The following is a 21,668-nucleotide window of genomic DNA, read 5'->3' as shown; positions in this document are numbered from 1 at the left end:
TCATCACGTTCATTTATCTCATTTTCCTCTCATTCTCCTGCTTCTACTTTACTGTACACCAAATCTATGAAGACTGCAAAGAAAACAAAGTTATTAAAGCAGTGATTTTATTTTTTAAACAATAAGTGTTCTTTATCTTAGATATTTTTTAGGTATTGCCCTATAGGGGGAAAATAATCTATATTTGATTATGATCAGGCTCTGCAAGTTAAATCTTGGAAGCAATTTCCAAGAAAGAGTCATGTAATATACATGAGAATTTAATACCCTCTATGCCAACATCGCTCCATATAGTAAATAATAAAAACTTAAGATGGTAGAATGAGAGGAACTATAAATCTGGCATTCATTTAAGATTTAACACGTTTACTTCCACTAAATTGCAGTAAGCGCTCTGATTATATATGTGCCTTAAAAAAAAAAAATTTCCCCAGAAGTTAACACAGTATCTAGCACACAAAAGACATTCAAATGAAGGTCTGCAGAATAAACAATTGCCTCAAAAACACAGTTTTACTTCTTTTAAGTCACCTCCACCCTGCCCATCATGTTCCCAACTCAGTGGTGCAAGACAAGTTAAGTATGAATTGAGACAAATCTTATCTTTCCCTCCCACTTATCTCAAGTCTATAAGTGCTATACTCATAACACTTTTAAAAAGCAGTAAAATTTATCCCAGAGTCTCTCTAGAAGGAATATATTATTTTTCATGTTTAAGAAAATCACTGTGGGTAAGCCTGACACACTGCCTGAGGCTCGAAAACTTTGCCAATCTTTTCAACAGCTATTTTATGATTAAAAAAAGATGTGACAAGAAATAAGATGTCAAAAAGAACTTCAATAATTTGTCAATGTTCACAGCTTAATTTTTAAGTTGAAATGTAATTTGCTACCCAGTGTGATTTTTAACTTCATATTATTAGCCAATTCATAATTTATTCGCCAATTCGTAATTTCAAGTTTAATATTCACAAACAAGAAACAAGTAAATATTTAGTTCTTAAGTAATTCTTTACTTTTATAAATTATTCACACAATGGGCAGCAGGAGGCAGCATAGGTTTTATGAGCATGTTTGAAATTTTAATATCACTGTGGCAGGCATTCAACCAAGTGGTTTGACTTCAGAATTCCAACTAACTTAAAAATAGATATGTTATTTTTCTCTTCTGCTGACATAGACATCCATGTGTCTTTGTGAGGAATTTTGGCTCCAGGTTATTCGCAAATCTAAGTCCAATTTTAACGCTTTGACACAGAAAAAAAAAAAACCTCAGTACCAAGGCAAGAAACTTTAATAATGCCCATTTTGATTCTGTATACAAAAAAACCCAAAGCAGAGTATTCAAGAAATCAAAATATATATTTCATCTAAAAAAAAAGACCTATGTTTAAAATAGACATATATATATATTTACAAACCCTAAACATTCAACAGCAATAATCAAATCAATGACTGAATTTACAATAAAAATACATTTGAAATAAATTTGAATATTTTAGAAAAATCAGAAAACTTTAACTAGATAAATATTTATGGATAAATTTACTACCTACTAAAAGGAGTAGAGAGATACTTTAATATGTAGTAATAATCTATACTATCTGAAACCTAAATTTGGGGATTTTACAAAATAATAAAGCAGGAGTCAATAAATGCTTTTTGCACTTGGATTATAATTTAAAGGAAAAGCAAATATTGCTATTTTGCTACAAAGTAAATTTCAATCCCAGAAGTTTGGTTTTAAAAAAGTACATAGGTAGCCATTTGGTGGTCCTGGGTAGGCCACAGCAAGAGAAGAGATTATGTGTTACCAGTTTGTAAAATTTTTAGAGAAAAAATGTTTAAAATGCATAGAAAAAAAATTGGCTGACAAAAGTACTTCTCTAAATATACTTTCTAATGTATTTATCTTAAATGAACAAACTTGGTAGTTTGCCAAAAACATCTTAGAGAAAACTTATGTATATGTACAAACACTTCTGACAAAATTTTTTATTGACTTAATTCTAGGATGTAACAACATTAAGGACAGTATATTTCACTTAAGAAAGTGGAGGTACAGACTATTTGTACAAGAAGAAATAAGGGACTTAACAGATTTTTAAACCACTGATTAACTTCTTTCACTCCTATTTGTTATGTCCCAGATCATGACTCTCAGCATTAACTAATCCTGACTTCTAGGATCAACTGAGATTAAGCCAAGTATTGCAGACTCCGGAAGCAAATGGCAAAAGTTCTTGAAAGACCTAATAATTCTTTTGTGATCTGTTACATATGATCTATAAATATCCTAACCTACTATGTACTTACCTCAGTAGATAACCGTACCTCATAGAAAAAAGAAAGTCCATTAGGTATAAACACTTCAACTGTTCTACCTAACACAAATACACACTAATCAGTATCTGCTCTCATCTTTCTCTCCTTCATCACAGAAAAGCTGCCATCCTTTTCATTCAAATCCTGTCTTTACCTTGTTTCCTTCTCACTCTGCCTAAAGGGTCTTACTCCATCAATTACTGTTCTGTTCTATTCTTCATGCCTTTCTCTCCCTCTGTACATCATTAGTTCCTTATCTTCTGCAATATAAATACCAAGCATGTCCACTTGAAAACAAACAAAAGAAAACGCAAACTAAGCATTTAGTTTCATTTTCTCCTCTAGGTATGCTATTCACAGCAAATGTTTGGAAAGACAGACAAAAATTCATTTCTTTACTTCTCTTGCTTCCTGCTATAAAAACATAAAGTCTTAGAGATTTTCATGGTCAAAAGCACATTGCTCTAAGAACTTTGCAATAGGTGTCCTCAGTTAATATGAAAAAGTACATAATGCACTTCAAGGGTTTTTTATTGTGGTAAAATATATATAACAAAATTTATTATTCTAACTATTTTTAAGTGTACAGTTCAGTGGCATTAAGTACATTCACACTGCTGTGCAACCATTAGTCTACTGTAATCTTTTGACTTTTTACTTGGAAATAAATTTTCAAAATTCAGAAAATTTGAAAGATTTAAAAAGTATAAAACATACTTTTTATAAGAAGAAATCATTTTTGTAAGAAGAAATCATTTCTTCTGTCTCGAATGTAATTTAAGGCGTGTGAAATCCCTCCACTACAATTCCATTTTAAAAAGGGGGCTAAAACATTCCAAATGGCATTGTGGCAATTTAAACAATGTTCCCAAATATAATGGCTTTAGGCAGTTTAGGGATGGATTTTTGCAGCAGAATTCATCATGACATAGGCAGACAAGCCTATATAATATCTCTATTAATGGAAAAAAAGCAGTATATTATATCCTTTCTCCAGATTCAGCTATTATTAACATTTTAATAATAGGGTTTTTTTTTTTTCCTGGACCATTTGAGATTAAGTTACAAACATGGCCCTTTACTTCTAAATACCTCAATTCTACTTCAATCTTGCATCTATGTCTAATGTTCCTCAAACACTGCTTTTACTATACCACTAATAAATGCTAAATCAAACTGGCACTTTTTAATCCTTATTCTGCTTAATCTATGGACACTCTTCCCCTGAAAGATCTACACTTCTCTGTTTTTTCCTTTGATAACCCCATCTCCAATATTTTCTCATATCTTTCCAGCTCCCCCTTCTCATTCCTTTCTACACTTGCTCCTTCTCTCTAGCTTTAGCTCACTTCTCTTCCTCAGCAAAGCCAATGTTCCTTACTTTGTCTATTTCTTGCCCTTCGATCTCCAATTTTCCTAAAGGATCCTGTCTGTGTCTGTGGCATTCAATTCCTATATAGGTGGATGGTTATTAAATATATAATCTTTCCTGAGTTTTAGACTTATATTCCTAACTGCCTAATAATGCTGTTTACCTAGATGATAAACTCAACAAATTAAAATATAAACTTGGCATCCTTCCACCCCCAAAATCTGTTCCTTCTTCCTATATTCCCCATTTTGCTAAATGGCAAATCTAGTTGTATACATCCCAAATACATCTATCCCTGCTTCCCTTTCTCTCATTTGGTACGTGTCACAAAAGCTAACTAATTATCCTGCCCACATATGCTTATCGTCTCTCAAATATTTCTTGACATTGGTACTGCCCCCAACTTTTCTCTCCTAGGCTATTACAATCATCATCTAACTAATTTTTCTCCCACTGTCCCAAATTTATCCTCTATACTACCACCACCACAGTCTTTTCCAAAATGCAAATTACAGTATACCATTTTTCTTTTCCTTTGGTGCCTCTCCATTTCCTCTATGATTAAAAAATAGCACAAATTTTCAGCATAATTTGGCTTCTATCCCTGTTGCCATTATCCCATAATTCCATGCATGCACTTCTGCCCTGCATATACCAAACTACTTGTGTTCTTCAAATATGTGATGCTTTCTCCTGACAATGTGTTTTAAACATATCATTTCTTCTGTCTTGAATGTAATTTAAGGCGTGTGAAATCCCTCCACTACAATTCCATTTTAAAACAGGGGCTAAAACATTACAAATGGCATTGTGGCAATTTAAACAATGTTCCCAAATATAACAACTTTAGGCAGTGTAGGGATGGATTTTTGCAGCAGAATTCATCATGACATAGGCAGACAAGCCTATATAATATCTCTATTAATGGAATAAAAAAAGAAATAACGGTGGCATTATTACAGATTTTGGTCCTCTACCATTAAATATACTTGCATAGACTAATATTAAAAATTGACAAAATGTCAAGAAAATATGAAAGTAAGAAATTTCTAAGGCTCTTTAAATTTTAAGTCTTTTAGCTATTGATATAAAATGATTCTATAGGTCAGTAATGTAAGTGTGCCCTCATTTTATAAGAAATAGAAATGACCAAGAAAATCATATATAGTCACAAAATTATAATAAATTGTCCCTTACTGGGGGAAAAAACCATGCACAGCAAGTTTTTAATTTGGGAAAAAAATTCCTATATCACTTTTCCACATATTCTCAGTCCCAGACTAGGGGAAGAGAATACATAATACCACAAGGCACAACACAAACAGATGTTCTGAAGTCAAAGACTGGCTTAGAGAACCGTGGTAGGCTTTGAAGTAGAAAGTTTATGAAATCAGAAATAACTTTAAAATAGTATAATTTATTTAGTTAAATAAAGAGTGGGTTACACAAAACCACAATACAATACCTATTAAAACAGAAAATAACAAGTGCTAGTGAGGATATGGAGAGACTGGAGTCCTTATGCACTGCTGGTGGGAATGTAAAATGGTGCAGCTGCTGTAAAAATAGTACAGCAGTTCTTGAAAACATTAAACATATAACTACCACAGGACCCAGCAACTGCACTTTTGGGTATATATTCAAAAGATTTCAAAGTAGGAACTCAAACAGACATTTGCACACTAATATTCATTGCAGCATTATTCACAATAGCCAAAGGATAATAACAACCCACATGTCCACTTACAGATGAAAGCATAAACAAGATGTGGTATATAATACAAAGGAATGTTACTCAGTCTTAAAAAGGAATGAGATTCTGATACATCTACAACATGGAGGAACCCTGAAGTCATCATGCTAAGTGAAATAACTCACACACAAGAGGACAAATATCATATGGTTCCACCTATATGAGGTACCTAAAATAGTCCAATTCTCAGAGACAAAAAGTAGAATGGTGATTGCCAAGGGCTGGGAGGAGGGGAGAATGAGGAGCTGTTTAATGGGTAGAGAACTTCAGTTTGAGAAGATAGAAAAGTTCTGGAGATGGATGGTAGTAATCGTTGCACAACAGCGTGAATATACTTAATGCCACTGAACTGTACACTTAAAAATAGTTAGAATGGTAAATTTGGTTATACATATTTTACCACAAAAAAGCATTTTTAAGTGCATCACACACATACTTTCATATTAAATGAGGAAACCTCCTGCAAAGTTCTTATAGCAATGTACTTCTGACCATCAAAATCTCTACGATCTTGTGTTTTTATAACTATCAGGAAGCAAGCATCATTTTGTAACAAGTACTGAACTTGCAGTTATTGTTCAATCTCACTGACTTTTGCTATGATTTCTGGCCAACCCTTTACTGTTTCCTGTAATACTTGGTTACCAAACTTATCAGATTTTATCAGGCGAGACATTCTAATATGGGAAAGGAAGGTTATTTCCTTAATATAAGTGTTTCCTTCTGATAGTATACCATTTGATGAAAACAAAATAATTTAACATTTAATCACATTCTTTGTCTGCAAACTGAAAAATAATCCCCACAAAAGCCTTAAGCATAACAAAGACTAAAAAACTTTAAAATTTGCTGTTCATTGCTCTTTTATATTGTGAAAAATTATATCCCTTCTACTCCTCTGAATTATAAAATTTGAAAACATTGTCTTTGATTGCAACATAATAATCCCTTTGCTAATCATCTTCCTTGACTTCTCTCCCCCAAATTCTTCAGGTATATACTCCCAATAGGAACCCTGAATCCTGTATACATTCAAATATCTAACTTTCTTTGCTTCTGGGCTGTTATGTGTTGCTAACAAATCGCCTATAATAATCCCACACCATTGCATAGTTATTGGTGCCAAATTGAACTTTTCCAGAAGGCTCTTTATCAATCTTTCTATCTGTTCTTAACTACTATGGCAGTCATTAGAGTTGTTCACACATACTTCCATTCAATTCCAAGCACCTGTAAAATTGCACTTTTCTACCTTCTCTGAAATCAGGCCTGGTTAGAAGACTAGCTCTGGTCAATGATACAGAAGTGGAAGTGCATGTGTCACTTCGGGTTTGAAGTTTTAAGAGTTGGCAGGTGATTCTCCACAATATATCTTCCTTTATGTCCTCCTCACCCATATCCCCTTAGCCTGGGATCCTGAGTGACTCCTAAGAAGAGACTACACTGACCACCTCTGGACTTGTATTGTGAGCAAGAAACAAACTTGAGTTAACACCTTGAGATTTTGAAGATACTACCATTGCATAATCTAAAACCTACCTATCCTGATAGAGTTTCCCCTTTTCTCATAGCTTTCCCATCTTTTAAAAGCCTTCAAGTATGAATGCTCTCAACTTCCCTCATCATTACTCATAAACTTATCAGTAACAGGACCATTCTTATCTTCTTTACTCTTACCTCAATGGACCATTCTCTTTTTATGCCTATTTCCCATAGACATAAAAGGTAGGAGGTAAATAAAGTCAGAAAGACCAACAGTCTACAGCCAGTTTCTAAGCTATCAGAATATGACATTTTTCTTTGCAAATATAGAAATATACCTTCTGTTAAGTAAAAGTAAAGTGTTAACAAGCCACCATAGACAGATACTCCTCCCTATCTGGGTCTCAAATCACAGTTTTAAGGGCTAGTATCAAAAGCAATGTGTTCAAGGGTCCCTAATGTGGACACTTAAAATGCAAACTGCTACCAAAAAAAAAAAAAAAAATTGAAAGACTTCATCATCTAAATCAAAAAAGGAAGCAATCTAATGCTATCTTTAATAAGAGACATATCCAAACAGCACATTAAAAAAGGCTGCAAACTTCAAAAGCAACAGTTATCCAATCAAATAAAAAGTAAGATACAAAACCATTATTAACACTTTGTGAAGTCAATGTGGAAAGTATAGCATGCTTTCTTTTGTATGACAATACAAATACAAAAAAGAATGCTGATTTCCTTCTTTCCACATGTACTTCATTAAAACATATATTAACTTAATAAAATTTGTTTATTGATATTTTAGGGTTATTTAAAAATAATTTTTATAGTCATATAGGATTTTCTCTCAGATACATAATAGCAAACAATAAATTACTATAATTCATTTTTTACAGCAACTATTATATTCAAATAAGCTTTTTACCTTCTAAGTGATGTTGGCTCTGAAGGGAGGTACAGTCCCCACGTTCTTTATTTAGGTTGCTTGTCGTAATCTGGTCACTAGAAAATAAAATACACACTAAACACATCAGGTATTATGGACTGCCTTTGTTTAGTCTAAAAAAAAAAAACAACATTTGTTAAACATTTATTATATGCCATGTGCTGTTCTAGGGCTTAATGTACATTATTTAATACTTAAAAGTAGTTGTTATCTTCATTTTACAGAAGATAAAGACTGTAAAAGTCAAATTAATTTGCCCAATAATTAAAATCTAAGTCTATCTGGTTATAAAGTCCTGATCTTTCTACTACCCTAGGCTACTCCATTCCAAGAAGAATTATAAAATTACCTTGTCAAGTCTTTTTTTTTTTTTTTTGAGCCAGGACCTTTTGCTCTTTTGCCCAGGATGGAGTGCAGTGGTACAAACATGGTTCACTGCAACCTCGACCTCCTGGGCTCAAAAATCCTCCCACCTCAGCCTCCCAAGTAGCTGGGACCACAGGCATATGCCACGATACCTGGCTAATATTTTAAAACTGTTTCCTAGAGATGATGAGATCTTTCCATGTTGCTCAGGCTAGTCTTGAACTCCTGGGCTCAAGCAATCCTCCTGCCTCAGCCTCTCAAGGTGCTGTGATTACAGGTGTGTAATCACTACATCTGGCCCTTTCCTTAAGTCTTTATTGAAACAAGCATTTTCATAAAACATGAGCAGTTGATTTTTGCAAATCTACCTTTTAATAACAAATGTGGTCAAATATCAGCTAATATCAAACAAACACATTGTTAGAAGGATTAAACAGTAATATAATAAATGTATTTAGAATTAATTGAACACAAAGTTATTTGGCTGATTTTTTTTATATTTGCTAAAGGGAAAATATCTCTTCCATGAGAATGAGTTGTGACAGTAAAAACTAGCTTCAGTTCTGAGTTACAAACGTTAGAGATGGGATTATAAACATTATATAGATTGAAGAATTAAACAACAGCCTGGGCATAGTGGCTCAGGCCTGTAATCCCAGCACTTTGGGAGGCCAAGGCAGGCGGATCACCTGAGGTTGCGAGTTCAAGAGCAGCCTGGGGAAACCCCGTCTCTAAAAATACAAAAATTAGCCAGGCGTGGTGGTGCGTGTCTGTAGTCCCAGCTACTTGGGAAGTTAAGGCAGGAGAATCGCTTGAACCTGGGAGGCAGAGGTTGCAGTGACCCATAATTGCGCCACTGCACTCCAGCCTGGGCAACAGAGTGAGACTCCTTCCCCTCCCACCAAAAAAAGAAGAATTAAACAACCACCTTAATGACTTAGATGATACCAATTGAAGTCTGTGCTTTAAAACCAATCAATTGTTGACAGTGACACAACAATGATAATAAACTTCTGTACTTTCCAAATTTTCTAAAAATAAAAAGCTGCTATTTTTGGAATCAGGAAATAACTATTCAAAATGGAAATCTAAAATATCAAATAAACTACAATATCCTAGGTTTCTTTACAGAAACATACTTGTGTTTAAAAGAAACAAACTTTTTAAAGCTCTTTAAAACAGTTCATGCTGTTTCCATTCTATTTAATTGACCCTAAACTTCAAAAATTACTTCATGCAATTAACAAAAAAGAAGAGTGACGGAAAAATGATTCACTCAACTTTTACATTACCTGAAGCATACTGTTTCTTTAACACCACTGATATCCATTACTGTACCATTTCCATCGATAACAGGTGAGTCCAAATTAGTAGATCCATTACTGATGTGATCACTGCTTTCATATCCAGACTCAGTCCTTTGCATCTGCCAATTATCACCATGCACTTTACCCTCTACAAGGCCTTTATTTTTCTCTGCTCCTTTTCCATTAGATTCAAGGGAACTTCTGCTTCCTATTTCCTGCTTCATTTCATCTTCATATATGGTCATTAAACCTTTTTGCTTTGGATTCTCTTTTGGCCAATTACTAAAACTTGGATCCTTGCTAGATTTAGGCTTATTACTGATATTTGGTTTATGTCTTGGACTATGCTGTTTTTTTTCACTTTCACTAAAAATACTATCAACATTTAATGTTTCTCTCATAGGTTTCCAACCTCGGTTCCGGCTTTTACTGCTGCTATTACAGCTGTTTCCTCTATCCCTAGAATCTTGGCTGCTGTCTGTGTCATATCCAGCGCCATTGTCACTCTTAACTTTGCCAGTTATTTTCTCTCCTGGAGCAAGAATCTGGGATTTACTTGAACTTATTATTTGTGCAGAAGCTCGACTCTGAGGTACAACTCGGTCATGTTTATATGATCCTTTTCCTTGACTATGATATAGATGTGGATTCCCATGTTGTTTAAAACCATTTGGGGCAGGAGGTGATCCAGATTGGAAATGTGAAAGGTCTTCATCAACCAAATCTTAAAAAAAAAATTAAAGATACAAATGAATTACTCCTCAGAGCCACCTTGTAGTCACAAGGCAAATACCTGTTAGAGATAAAATGTTAAAGAGTTTTAGGTAAATAGTAATTACAAGTACATATCACATACTGCTTTGAGATTAAAAAGTGCTTTTCCAGTCCTTATGTATGCTTAATGAGGGGTATTTATAAAAGAAACTTTAAAAAATGATATCTAAGGTAGATCATAATTGAGGCAGTTTTTAAAAAAATAAGCACTCTATCTCACTCATAACAAAAATCATAAAAATATTTTCCACTTCTTATATTGGTAAAGATTTAAAAGTTTGTTAAACCAATTGTTGCTGAGAGTGTGAACAAACAGACATCCAATCATTGTTGGTGGGAGTAAAAGACTAGTTCAGTCTTTCAAGAGGGCAACTGAGCCACATCTGTCAAAATTAAAAGTAAACATATCCTGACCCAGAAATTCCTCTGAAGGAATTTTATGCTATGGCTATAGGCAAAAACGTATAAAGGTATGTGTGAAAAAAGATGTTGCTGAAGCAAAAATCTTAAATCAGCCTGTAAAGTCTATCACTATCAGTTAAATTATGCTCTGTCCATAAAGAAAAAAGCATAGAACCATAAAGAGACATGCTTATAATGTGGAAATGGAAATACTAAGTAAAGAGGGGGAAGGTCAGGGATTGCCAGAAAAGGAGTCCCTTCACTTAATTTTATAAACTTCCTTATTACTTGAATGTGCCATGAGTGAATTATATCTGTAAGTAAGTTAAACATCGAAACACATATATACAAGTATCCCAGGTTAGAATTAAGAACGAACCAGGATATTTTGCATATTTAGATTTAGTATAGGTGTATTAAAGAACTCATATTAATAAATATATAAAATATAATAGGTCTGGGTACCCCTGTAATCCCAGTACTTTGGGAGGCTGAGGTAAGAGGATCGTTTGAGGCCAGCAGTTCAAGACCACTCTGAGCAACATGGCAAGACCCTATCTCTACAAATAACTTTTTAAAATTTAGCCAGGTGTGGTGACATGTGCCTGTAGTCCTAGCTACTCAGGAGGCTAAGACGTGAGGATAGCTTGAACCCAGGAGTTCAAGGCTGCAGAGAGCTATGATTGTGTCACTGCACTCTAGGCTGGACAAGAGTGAACTCTCACCTCTTCAAAATAAAGTTATTAAAAATAACTTTAATATAATTTAATTTCTATATATAAACTATATATAGAAATTATATATAATTTATATATTTATACATATACAGAAATATATATAATTTATATATTTCTATATTAGATATAGGTATATATATTTAACTTATATATTTATGTATTTTTAATATATATTATTTAACATATACAGAAATTAAAGTTATAAAATTCAGTTTTAAAATAAGATTTTTAGAAGTTCCTTTTAAAATCAATAGTACAAGATCTTAACTTACCTCTATGTCGTCCTAAATCTTTTCTTTGTCCCTTCTCTAAATCTTTCCTTTGTGAAGAAAGTAAGTTTTTCTGTTCAATAGCTTTCAGAGCACATTCTCTGGAAATGTCTTTTATCTTTTCCCTTTGATCAATGTGACTTAACTTAGCTGTAAAAGAAATCATTCTTACTATGATACAGATCATTTTTCAAATTGCCCAATAAAAATAAAAATTGATCTATATAAAAATATTAAGATATATTTAAAAAGAGCATAGATATGTAGATATATAGTATACAATGGTATTTTTATGATTAAAAACTAGATGTGATTTTTCTTGACACTGGAGATGCATGTTGTCTTTTAAAACTCCTTGTATAGCCCCTAAAACAAGTATAAAAAAAGAAAGGGATCTGCCATTAAAATAATAAGAGCTAAAGGTAACTGAATGGTCACTATTTGCCAGTTGTCTTACTCATTTACTTCTTTGAGGTACAATTACTGTCTCTATTTTGGGTAAGGAAACTGAGGCAGAGAGAAATTAGAAATTTGCCCAAGTTCACAAAGTTTGTAAGTCTAGAACCAGGAATATGAACCCAAGTTGTCTGGTTCCAATGCTTCTATTCTTACACATATATATACTATTTCTGGGCTTAAAACTAGGTGTCTTTTGAAAAACATAAAATGTCTTAATCTAAGAGTATCAATAATCTGTGAAAGGAAAAGAGATACAGCTTCATTAAGAATTTTTAAAAAGCCTTTATTTTAGTTTTTTGTGGATAACTGTTAATTCTCAATCTTACTACCCTTGATTAAATGAGTTACTTTTATGATTACACATTATTTCATTAATATGTTTAAAAGTTGCTAACAAAATCATCCTGAACATCCACACAAGAGTTAGATGTATTTCTAAACTGTAATGGTACACAGTATTGTGAGGTCTCATTTTGGACCTAAGTTACAGAACCTGGCTTGTGAAAATTAGTTATGGGATAACAGTAACAAGACAGAGTTGAATAAAAACGAGGTTAAGAACAAACTACAGCAATAGTAACTTTAAACTGCTGTTGCATCCACTACCAGTAAATTTAATTTTGGCATTTATGCCAAATTACTAACTCATGTTTTTCTGCTCCAAGCTGATAATTAACTCCTTGAATGAAATGCCACATTATTGCTTTATTTGGTAACTGTCCAGATTGCCTCAGGCCTACCACAGTCTGAGTGCATGAAGAAACTCAAACAACTCATGGAATCAAACTGGTCAGGTAAATCTACAGCTCTCAGAGAAATGCATAAATCAAAAGACGAATTTTGTTATCTATTTGTTATTATCTTTTCATAGCCAAGGAAAGCTAGGTAAGCACCCTCCGATAAGTGAAGAAAGGAGGACACTCACTTGGAACTATGTAAAAATGACAATTTAAACACATACCTGGTCCTTTCCCTACACCTGTGTGACTGTGGCTCCGATTAGATGATGAAATATTATCAGTTGGAAATTTCTGATTTTCTCTCTGCTTTGCCTGATCACCAAATCCATTTTCTTTTAAATTATCTGACTTATGAATTACAGGCTTTTCACATCCTTAAAAAGAGAAGCAAAAATGTATCATTCCTTTCCTTCCCATGAGAAGAGATGTTTGAATCATTTTTTTTCAGATTATTTTTAACTGTAAAAAAATTTACTTAAAACTTAAGCGGATTGACATCATTTAAGAATTTTGAATTGCTTTATAATGCATCCAAAAATGACCTAGCTGTTTCGGACTTTTCCAGTTTACTAAATCACTTAAAATGTACTTCTAGAAAGAGCTACTAATGAAGCCTCTTCTGTGATTGTGTGACCGTAATAGTGGGTAACTCCTGAAGGTGCTTCTGAGGCCACCGATGAGAAAAGGTTCATTCCAAAATACTAACAAAAATTACTAAAATTTCCTCAGCTCTACTGGAAGTCAAATTTGAAATTATCCTCTATATTCATTTTATATTCAGAGTATTAGTATTCCTAGTTGACTGTGATAATAGAAAAACATTGAGAATTTTTAAAAGAAAGAATTACCCATATTTTCTGCAACAGATTTGTAATGTGACCAGCTGATGACCTGCCTGAGTGCATCCTCAGTAGAAACTGCTGCGCCATCTGGGTTTGCGTAAAACAAAAGTAGTGGCTGAAAGTGGCATCGAATGCATTTGGAGACAACATCTTTCCATCTAGTTCCAATCTTTTAAAAAAACACAATGAATAAAGACAAAACAAAACCTTGTAATCAATGTGTTACATGAAAAGACAGACTCTGAGTTACTTTACATTTTTAAAAAATTTAGATATGCAGCTGCTAGTAGTTCAAGTATGTATCATATAATTAACTGTATTTAGTAACTAGTGTAAATAAAAATATTTTAAACATTATCATTTAAAAATTTGACGGGCAAAGATTATAAACTTCAAGGTGATTAAATTTTAAAAAGCTTTCCAAATATGTGGTTGACTGACATTTGACAAAGACTTCAAGGCAATTCAATGGAGAAATATAAGAGTCAGCTCAACAAATGGTGCTACAACTGGAGAAAAAGAACTTTTACCATGAGAAAAATAACTTTAACCTGACTTCATATAAAACAACAAAAAAAATGAACTCAGAATGGCTCACACAAAAACTAAAACTTACAGAAGAAAACAAAAGAGAAAATCTTTGCAACCTTGGGGAAGGGCAGATTTCTTAGCATACCAAACCATAGAAGAAAAATATTTTTAAAATGGACTTAATCTAAATTAATTAATAACTTTTGCTCTTGGAAAGACACCATTAAGAAATTGAAAAAAAATAAGCAACATACAGCTAATAAAGGACTGGTATGCAGAATAAAGAATTCCTACAACACATTAATAAGAAGATAATCCAATGCGAAATACTGGCAAAAAAATTGGACATTTCACCAAAAGAAAGATGTAAGAATGGTCAAACAAGCACATGAAAAGATGCTCAAAATATTACCAATCACAAGGGAAATGCAAATGAAAACCACAGTGAGATAATATTATACATACACGAGAAGGGCTAACATTAAAAAGAATACCAACACGAAGTGCTGCTGAGAATGTGGAACAACAGGAACTCTCATACATTGCTCTCATAGAATGCAAATTGGTATAACCACTTTGGAAATCAATTTGATAGTTTCTTGTGAAGTTAAACAGACACTTACCACACAACCCAGAAATCCCACTTCAAGGTATTATCTAACAGCAACGGAAAAAAATATGTTCACAGATTACTCATACTTCAATAGGTAAACGGATAAATTGTTGTACAGCCATAAAACACACAATAAAAATAAAGTGTGAATCCAAACAACATGAATGAATCTTAAAGACATTATGCTAAAGGAAGGGAGGCAGATACACAGTAGTACATACTGTAAGAGACCATTTATATAAAATTGTAGAATGAGTGAAACTAATCTATAATGAGACCAGTGATTTCCTCAGCCTGGGGTGGTGTGGGGAGTATGACAACAAAGAAGCCTGACAGAATTTTTCTAGCATGATGAACATGTTCTGTGTACTGATTATGGTGGTTACATAGGTAAATACATTTATCAAAACTCCAACTGTATGCTTAAAATGGGTGTATTTTAATGTTTGTGCACTATACCTCTATAAAATTGATTTAAAAGCAAAACAAAACCAACCAAACAAAAACACCACAAAGCATTCTAGAATATTTTTGCAGGCAAGGGGACTTTTAAGAACAATTCTGATGAGCTTTTTTGAACTACACATATTCAGCTGTTTACCCTCCTCACTGGGGATTCCAAGAGACTTGAGGAGTCCATTTGTTTTGTTGTTGTTGTTGTTGTTGTTGTTGTTGTTGTTGTTTTGAGAAAAGGTCTCACAGTTGCCCAGGCTGGAGTTCAGTGGCACGGTCTCGGCTCACTGCAACCTCCACCTCCCAGGTTCAAGGGATTCTCATGACTCCATCTCCTGAGTAGCTGGGATTACAGGCATGTGCCACCACGCCTGGCTAATTTTGGTATTTTTAGTAGAGACAGGGTTTCATCATGTTGGCCAGGCTTTGAGGAGTCAATGTGAATATAAAATAAAAAACTTCACAGGGTGATTAATACACCCAGTTCTTCCTCCAAATTTTGAACAATTTAAACTATGTAAAAGCAAAGTAGAAGCTGCAAATGTTGTTACATATCAACTCAAGATGAAACTTAATAAACTCCTACATCAAAGTACTAAGTAATTCAAGCAAAGTGCTGATTTTAAATATAAATACCAAAAAATTTTAATAGCTTTATTGAGGTGTACTATATGAAGTAAAATTATCTAGTTACAGTGTACAAGTCAGTGAGTTTTGACAATACAATCGTGTAATCCTCACCCCAAAATCTTACCTTGTACCCCATTTTGCAGTCCCTGGAAATAAGTGATCTACCCTCCACACCTTTGTTTTTCCTTCTAGAATTTCATATAAATGGAATCATAGCATGTAGTCATTTATATCTCACTTCTTTCACTTAGCATAATGCTTCTGAGATTTTTTCACATTATTGCACGTATCAGTTCAATAGTTCAGTCCTTCTTGCTGAGTATTATATTCCACTGTATAGCTATACCACAATTTGTTCATCCATTCACCAATTGCTGACATTTGAGTCATTTCTAGTTTGGGCATTATGAAGAAAACTACCATGAACATTCAAGTACACGTTTTATGTGGACTTACATTTTCACAGGAGTGGACTTGCTGGGTTATATGGAAAATATATGTTTAAATTTATAAGAAACTGACAGTTTTGAAAGTGAATGTTCAATTTTGTGGTTCCATCAACCTCGTATGAGAGATCCAGCTGTTCCTATCCTTACCAACTACCGGTCTTTTTAATTTTGGCCATTACAACAGGTGAGTACTAGAATCTCATTATGAATTAAATTTGTATTTCCATTGTGGCTAATGATGTACCGAATATCATTTCAAGGGCCATTCATGTATATTCATTGGTGAACTGTCAACATTTTTTGCTGATTTTTTAATTGGATTTTAAGAGTTCTTTCAATATTCTGGATACAGTCTTTATTAGATAAATGCTTCACAAATATTTTCTCTCAGTATATGGTTTGTCATTTTATTCTCCTAATAGTATCTTACTGAAGAACAAACATTTTAACTTTCAGTGAAGTCTAATTTACCAGCTATTTTTATGGTTCATGCTTATTAAATGTTATCTAAGAAATCCCTATATATAAATAGTAGTTTTACTATCCTCCCCTGATATTCCCATCTCAGTCATTTCTGGTCTGTTTTTATTAATTTTTCTTCAGGTTCTTTGAATATTTGGTAATTTTTTATTGAATGCTATTTTGAAGTGGCATATTGAATTTCATTGAACTTTGTAGTCTTGGGTATTGAATTTTGTTCTGTTATTTTAAAAGTGGGATTAGCTTTGAACTTTCAAGACTTTAAGCTTTTTTTGTTTGTTTGTTTTGAGACAGAGTCTCACTCTGTCACCAGGCTGAAGTGCAGTGGTGCGATCTCGGCTCACTGCAACCTCTGCCTCCTAGGTTCAAGCAATTCTCCTGCCTCAGCCTCCTGAGTAGCTGGGACTACAGGTGGGTGCCACTACGCTAAATTTTGTACTTTTAGAAGAGACGGGGTTTCACCATGTTGGGCAGGATGCTCTTGATCTCTTGACCTCGTGATCCGCCACCTTGGCCTCCCAAAGTGCTAGGATTATAGGCATGAGCCCCCGTGACCGGCCCGGCCTTGTTTTAAGCTTTTTAATATCAGGTCCAGAGCAACCTTCAGCCTAGGAATAACTTAGCCCCATTATCAAGGTAATACTTTTCTGAAGGTTCCAGCTAATGCCTACATGTTATATCATCTCTCCACTCTTTATGGTGGGGATGCAAACTATTACTAACCTTGTATGATTTTTGAGAATTGTTTTACCTTTTGTTTTCCAGTGATGCTTCCCATCTTTCCCAACTAACCCCAAACTTGTGTGGGTTCACCCCTCACATGCACAAATCAAAATTTAGCCAAAAATTCCAAGGAAACCTTCTGTCAATTTCCAGAACTTTTTCCCTGTGCAGTTTTCTTTCTAGTATTCTGTCCTGCAAATTTTAGCCATCTAGGCCTCCCTGAACTCCAGTTTCAGTCTCCAGAACTCAGTGACACTACTAGGCTTTGTTTGGGCTCCCACTGCCTGCACTGCAACCCAGAAACTACCTCTAGGCAGTAAGCAGGGGGTAATTATAGAGCTGACCTCATTTGTTTCCCTTTTCTCTGTTCAACTGCATGTTGTTCAATGTCTTGAGTTGTTTCACCTATGTCCTAGTTTTAAACAGTGAAATGGCTATTTCTATAGCAGTTAATCCTTCATGGGTAGAATCAGAAGTCCACTAAATACCAAACATTTGAATTTGTATTGTCTTAATCACAGTGCTGATAAATGGCCTTTTGTTATATATTAATAAAATGGAACTAAATAGAATTCTACATCATTTGCTTATAACAACCAAAGAACTTGTATTTTTAAATGAGCTTACTACTTAATAAAGATTGCCAAAGCCAGTAAGCCTTGACAAGACCAATAGTTTTCAACTGTGTTATGTCTGAATTTCCTGTAGAACTTAAAATTTCAGATACCTGGCTTTACACCACTGAATCAAAACTTTAGGAATCCAGGAATATATGTTTTTTTAAAAGCTCCTCATGTGATTCCAATACTCCTTATTAGGAACTATTATTCACTACTTTTCTAGACAATATTATTACTATTTGAGTAAACAAATTACAGTTGGCCCTTGAACAACACAGGTTTGAACTGCACAGGTTCACTTATATGTGAATTTTCTTCTGCCTCTGTCACCCAAGACAGCAAAAGCAATCTTCCTTTTCCTCCTCTTCAGTCTACTCAACGTGAAGACAGCAAGGATGAAGACCTTTATGATGATCCATTTCCACTTAGTGAGTGGTAAATATATTTTCTTTTGCTTATAATTTTCTAAGTAACTTTTTTCCTTGCTTACTTTACTGTAAGAGTACAGTATATAATATATAGAACATACAGAATATGTGTTAATTGACTGTTTATGTTTTTGGTAAGGCTGCCTGTCAATAGTAGGCTGTTGGCAGTTAAGTTTTGAGGGAGTCGAAAGTGGTATGTGGGTTTTCGACTGCACAGAGGCTTGGCACTCCTATGTTGTTCAAGGGTCAACTGTAATTACCAAAAGATATAACTGATATATCTATTTCTGTATTCTACACACAAAATTTGAAAAAAATTGTCATAATAAAAATAAAGGCAAGCATATTTTCATCACTAGTTATACAAAACTACTGTGAATCATCCACAAAAAAGTAAATATAGCAAGTATGCATCAGGCAAAAAGGATCATCACTGACATACAGATCACTGATAGTTACATACTTGTATACTAATATTCATTAGTCTACTTATTATTATTCTGGAAATGGACTGGTTTAAAAGCTGGCTTCAAAATAAGCCAATTTCAAGAATAACAAAAGAAAGTTTGAACTTAATGATGCTATCATCATGTTCATTTATTATTATTTTACATAATAATTATATCATCCTTTTGAATATTAATATCAATATACCATTTATTAACAAAAAGTAAAAATCACAGTAATTATTTCAATTAAAGAAAGTGTCACTTACCTCTTTCACATTTGCATCATCAAAAAATACCCATTTGGAACTTTTGGTGTGAAATGCAAAGGCACAATAATGTTGGCTGGTGTAGCAGATCATACCAACAAGGTTAAGTTCACTATTTTTGGCATTTTCATCAGTAACTCTATAAAAAAGCTGTTTAAAAAAATGGTAATGTACACTTAACACTACATCTTTTGTAAAATGAGGAATAATTAGATGAATCATGTCTTTGACACATAATGAAATATTTCTCATGCATACTGCCCCAATCTAATATTATATTATTACTTGAAGGCACCACTGACATCACATTGTTAACAGAATTACCACTTTTAATTCATGCATAAAACTTTAAGTCCAATAAAACGAATTCACTACAAATTAGTTTAGCAATAATAGAGTATCTCTAATGACACATGACTGACACTTTTCATAAAGAAATTCAAAATATGAGATAAATTCCACATTTCTGGTAATTCTTGACTGAATCACATATTTGAATGTTCATTAAACATATTATCTAAAAGATAATTATCCAAAACTTTAATTGTAACATGAACCAATTCAAAATATACCAAGAAAGTAACAAGCATAACAAGAGATCATGGCGGGGTGTGGTGGCTCATGCCTGTAATCCCAGCACTTTGGGAAGCCAAGGCAGGTGGATCTACTTGAGGCCAGGAGTTCGAGAGCAGCCTGGCTAACATGGTGAAACCTATCTCTACTAAAAATACAAAAAATTAGCTGGGTATGGTGGTGCATGCCTGTAATCCCAGCTACTAGGGAGGCTGAAGCATGAAAATTGCTTGAGCCTGGGAGGCAGAGGTTGTAGTGGGCCAAGATTGCACCACTGCACTGCAGCCTGGGTGACAGAGCAAGACTCTGCCACAAAAAAAAAAAAAAAAAAAAAAAGATCAGTGCTTTAGATGAATTTTAAATATTAAACCTTTCTAAGTTAACAATATTTATATTTACAATCATGGCCATACATAAAAAATCATCAATCATCATGATTTTAGAGTGAAAGAAGCAAAAGCCATGAGACAGTTTAGTTTGTAATTGAAAGCCATTCCTAGTCTATGTAGTAAAGGCATTCCAGTTAGCCTGATTTGATTAAACTTGTCATTATCAGATAAAACATCAGGATGATGTTTTAGAAGAATTTGAAAATAAAAGGGAAGGGAATGAAAATAGATAAGATACCCCAGGAAGATAAAGATGTGTTGCTAGATTCCGAACAACATCTTCGGTCAAGTCAGAATGCTCGGAGTCCCAGACTAAACCAATTGTAACAATCTCTGGGCAATTCATTAAAACACGGCGAATTTTTATTTTTTGGCCACAGTTACTCTACAGAAAAACATAAAAGTTTTAAAATTATGAAAACAGATAAACCAGGCAGCCTTACACAGTTTGTATTATATAATGACAATTTTAACACATATCTGCAATTTATTCAGTATACTAAAAATTGACTTCTAACAAGCTATTTGTCTTAATTATTGATTAAAAAAGAAGTTTATTTTAAATAAAAGTATTCTTTGATAATTTTGTAAATCTGTTAAAGTAAGAATTCAACCTAAAAAAAAGCAGAAATAAAACCCTTGAAGTCAGTAACAAATATATTAGATGAGGAAAGAGTATCATTCATCATTCATCAAGTTTACTGAAAAGAAACTTTCTCTTTAATCAAATGATAAATTTCAGAACTTTGAAAAAATTTAATCAATATATGCTACCTTGAAACCTTCACAAACTTAGGAGTTTTTAAACAATTTATGCTAAGATAAATGGTACACATGGTATAATCTAAAATAATATTTTTTAAAAATTCTTAAAGCTAATTCTAGATATAGAATCAATATTTACATGATAATATCTGAATGCCTATTTTCAAATTTACAAAACAAGAAGCATACTAATATTCTCCAAACTATACTTACAGGACATTTCCTATAGTCATCTGTTGTATTTGCTGCTTGTAGCAATTCTGCAAACATTTCAGGTTTAAAGCGTTCATGCCTTTCCAACATTCTTTCAACCTCATTGCTACAAAAAAAGAAGCAATCCCAAATCTGGCCTATGAACTTAAAACTTTAATAAGTTACACATGAAAAATATTGTCAGTTTAGATGTGCATCACTTTTTCTATCTAAAACATGACCATGACTGAAAAATTAACCATAAAGTACATTTCCATAAAATGAAAAATTATTAAATTTGGCAAGTATATGATGAAAAAATTAGCTCAAATA

General features: G+C 33.4%; 1 protein-coding gene across 10 annotated transcripts in view; it reads right to left on the bottom strand.

The window, feature by feature from the left end:
* Nucleotides 1-21,668, bottom strand: part of USP53 (ubiquitin specific peptidase 53) — a 76,474-nt gene that overhangs the window by 7,866 nt on the left and 46,940 nt on the right. For 9 of the 10 annotated variants that reach the window (XM_054683846.2, XM_016952116.4, XM_054683848.2 and 6 more), the window contains 8 exons: nt 21,357-21,462; nt 20,617-20,763; nt 19,417-19,566; nt 13,781-13,943; nt 13,154-13,306; nt 11,737-11,883; nt 9,537-10,275; nt 7,858-7,934 (listed from right to left, as the gene is read on the bottom strand). In XM_054683846.2, coding sequence (XP_054539821.1) covers nt 7,858-7,934; nt 9,537-10,275; nt 11,737-11,883; nt 13,154-13,306; nt 13,781-13,943; nt 19,417-19,566; nt 20,617-20,763; nt 21,357-21,462 — 1,682 coding nt within the window. The remainder of the gene's footprint in view (nt 1-7,857; nt 7,935-9,536; nt 10,276-11,736; nt 11,884-13,153; nt 13,307-13,780; nt 13,944-19,416; nt 19,567-20,616; nt 20,764-21,356; nt 21,463-21,668) is intronic. The other variant, XM_016952120.4, reaches the window with a different exon arrangement.

Source organism: Pan troglodytes, chromosome 3 (genome assembly GCF_028858775.2).
Source record: "Pan troglodytes isolate AG18354 chromosome 3, NHGRI_mPanTro3-v2.0_pri, whole genome shotgun sequence".
Lineage (NCBI taxonomy): Eukaryota > Metazoa > Chordata > Mammalia > Primates > Hominidae > Pan > Pan troglodytes.
Note: the sequence above shows the minus strand (reverse complement) of the source record. Positions and strands in the feature narration are given on the sequence as shown.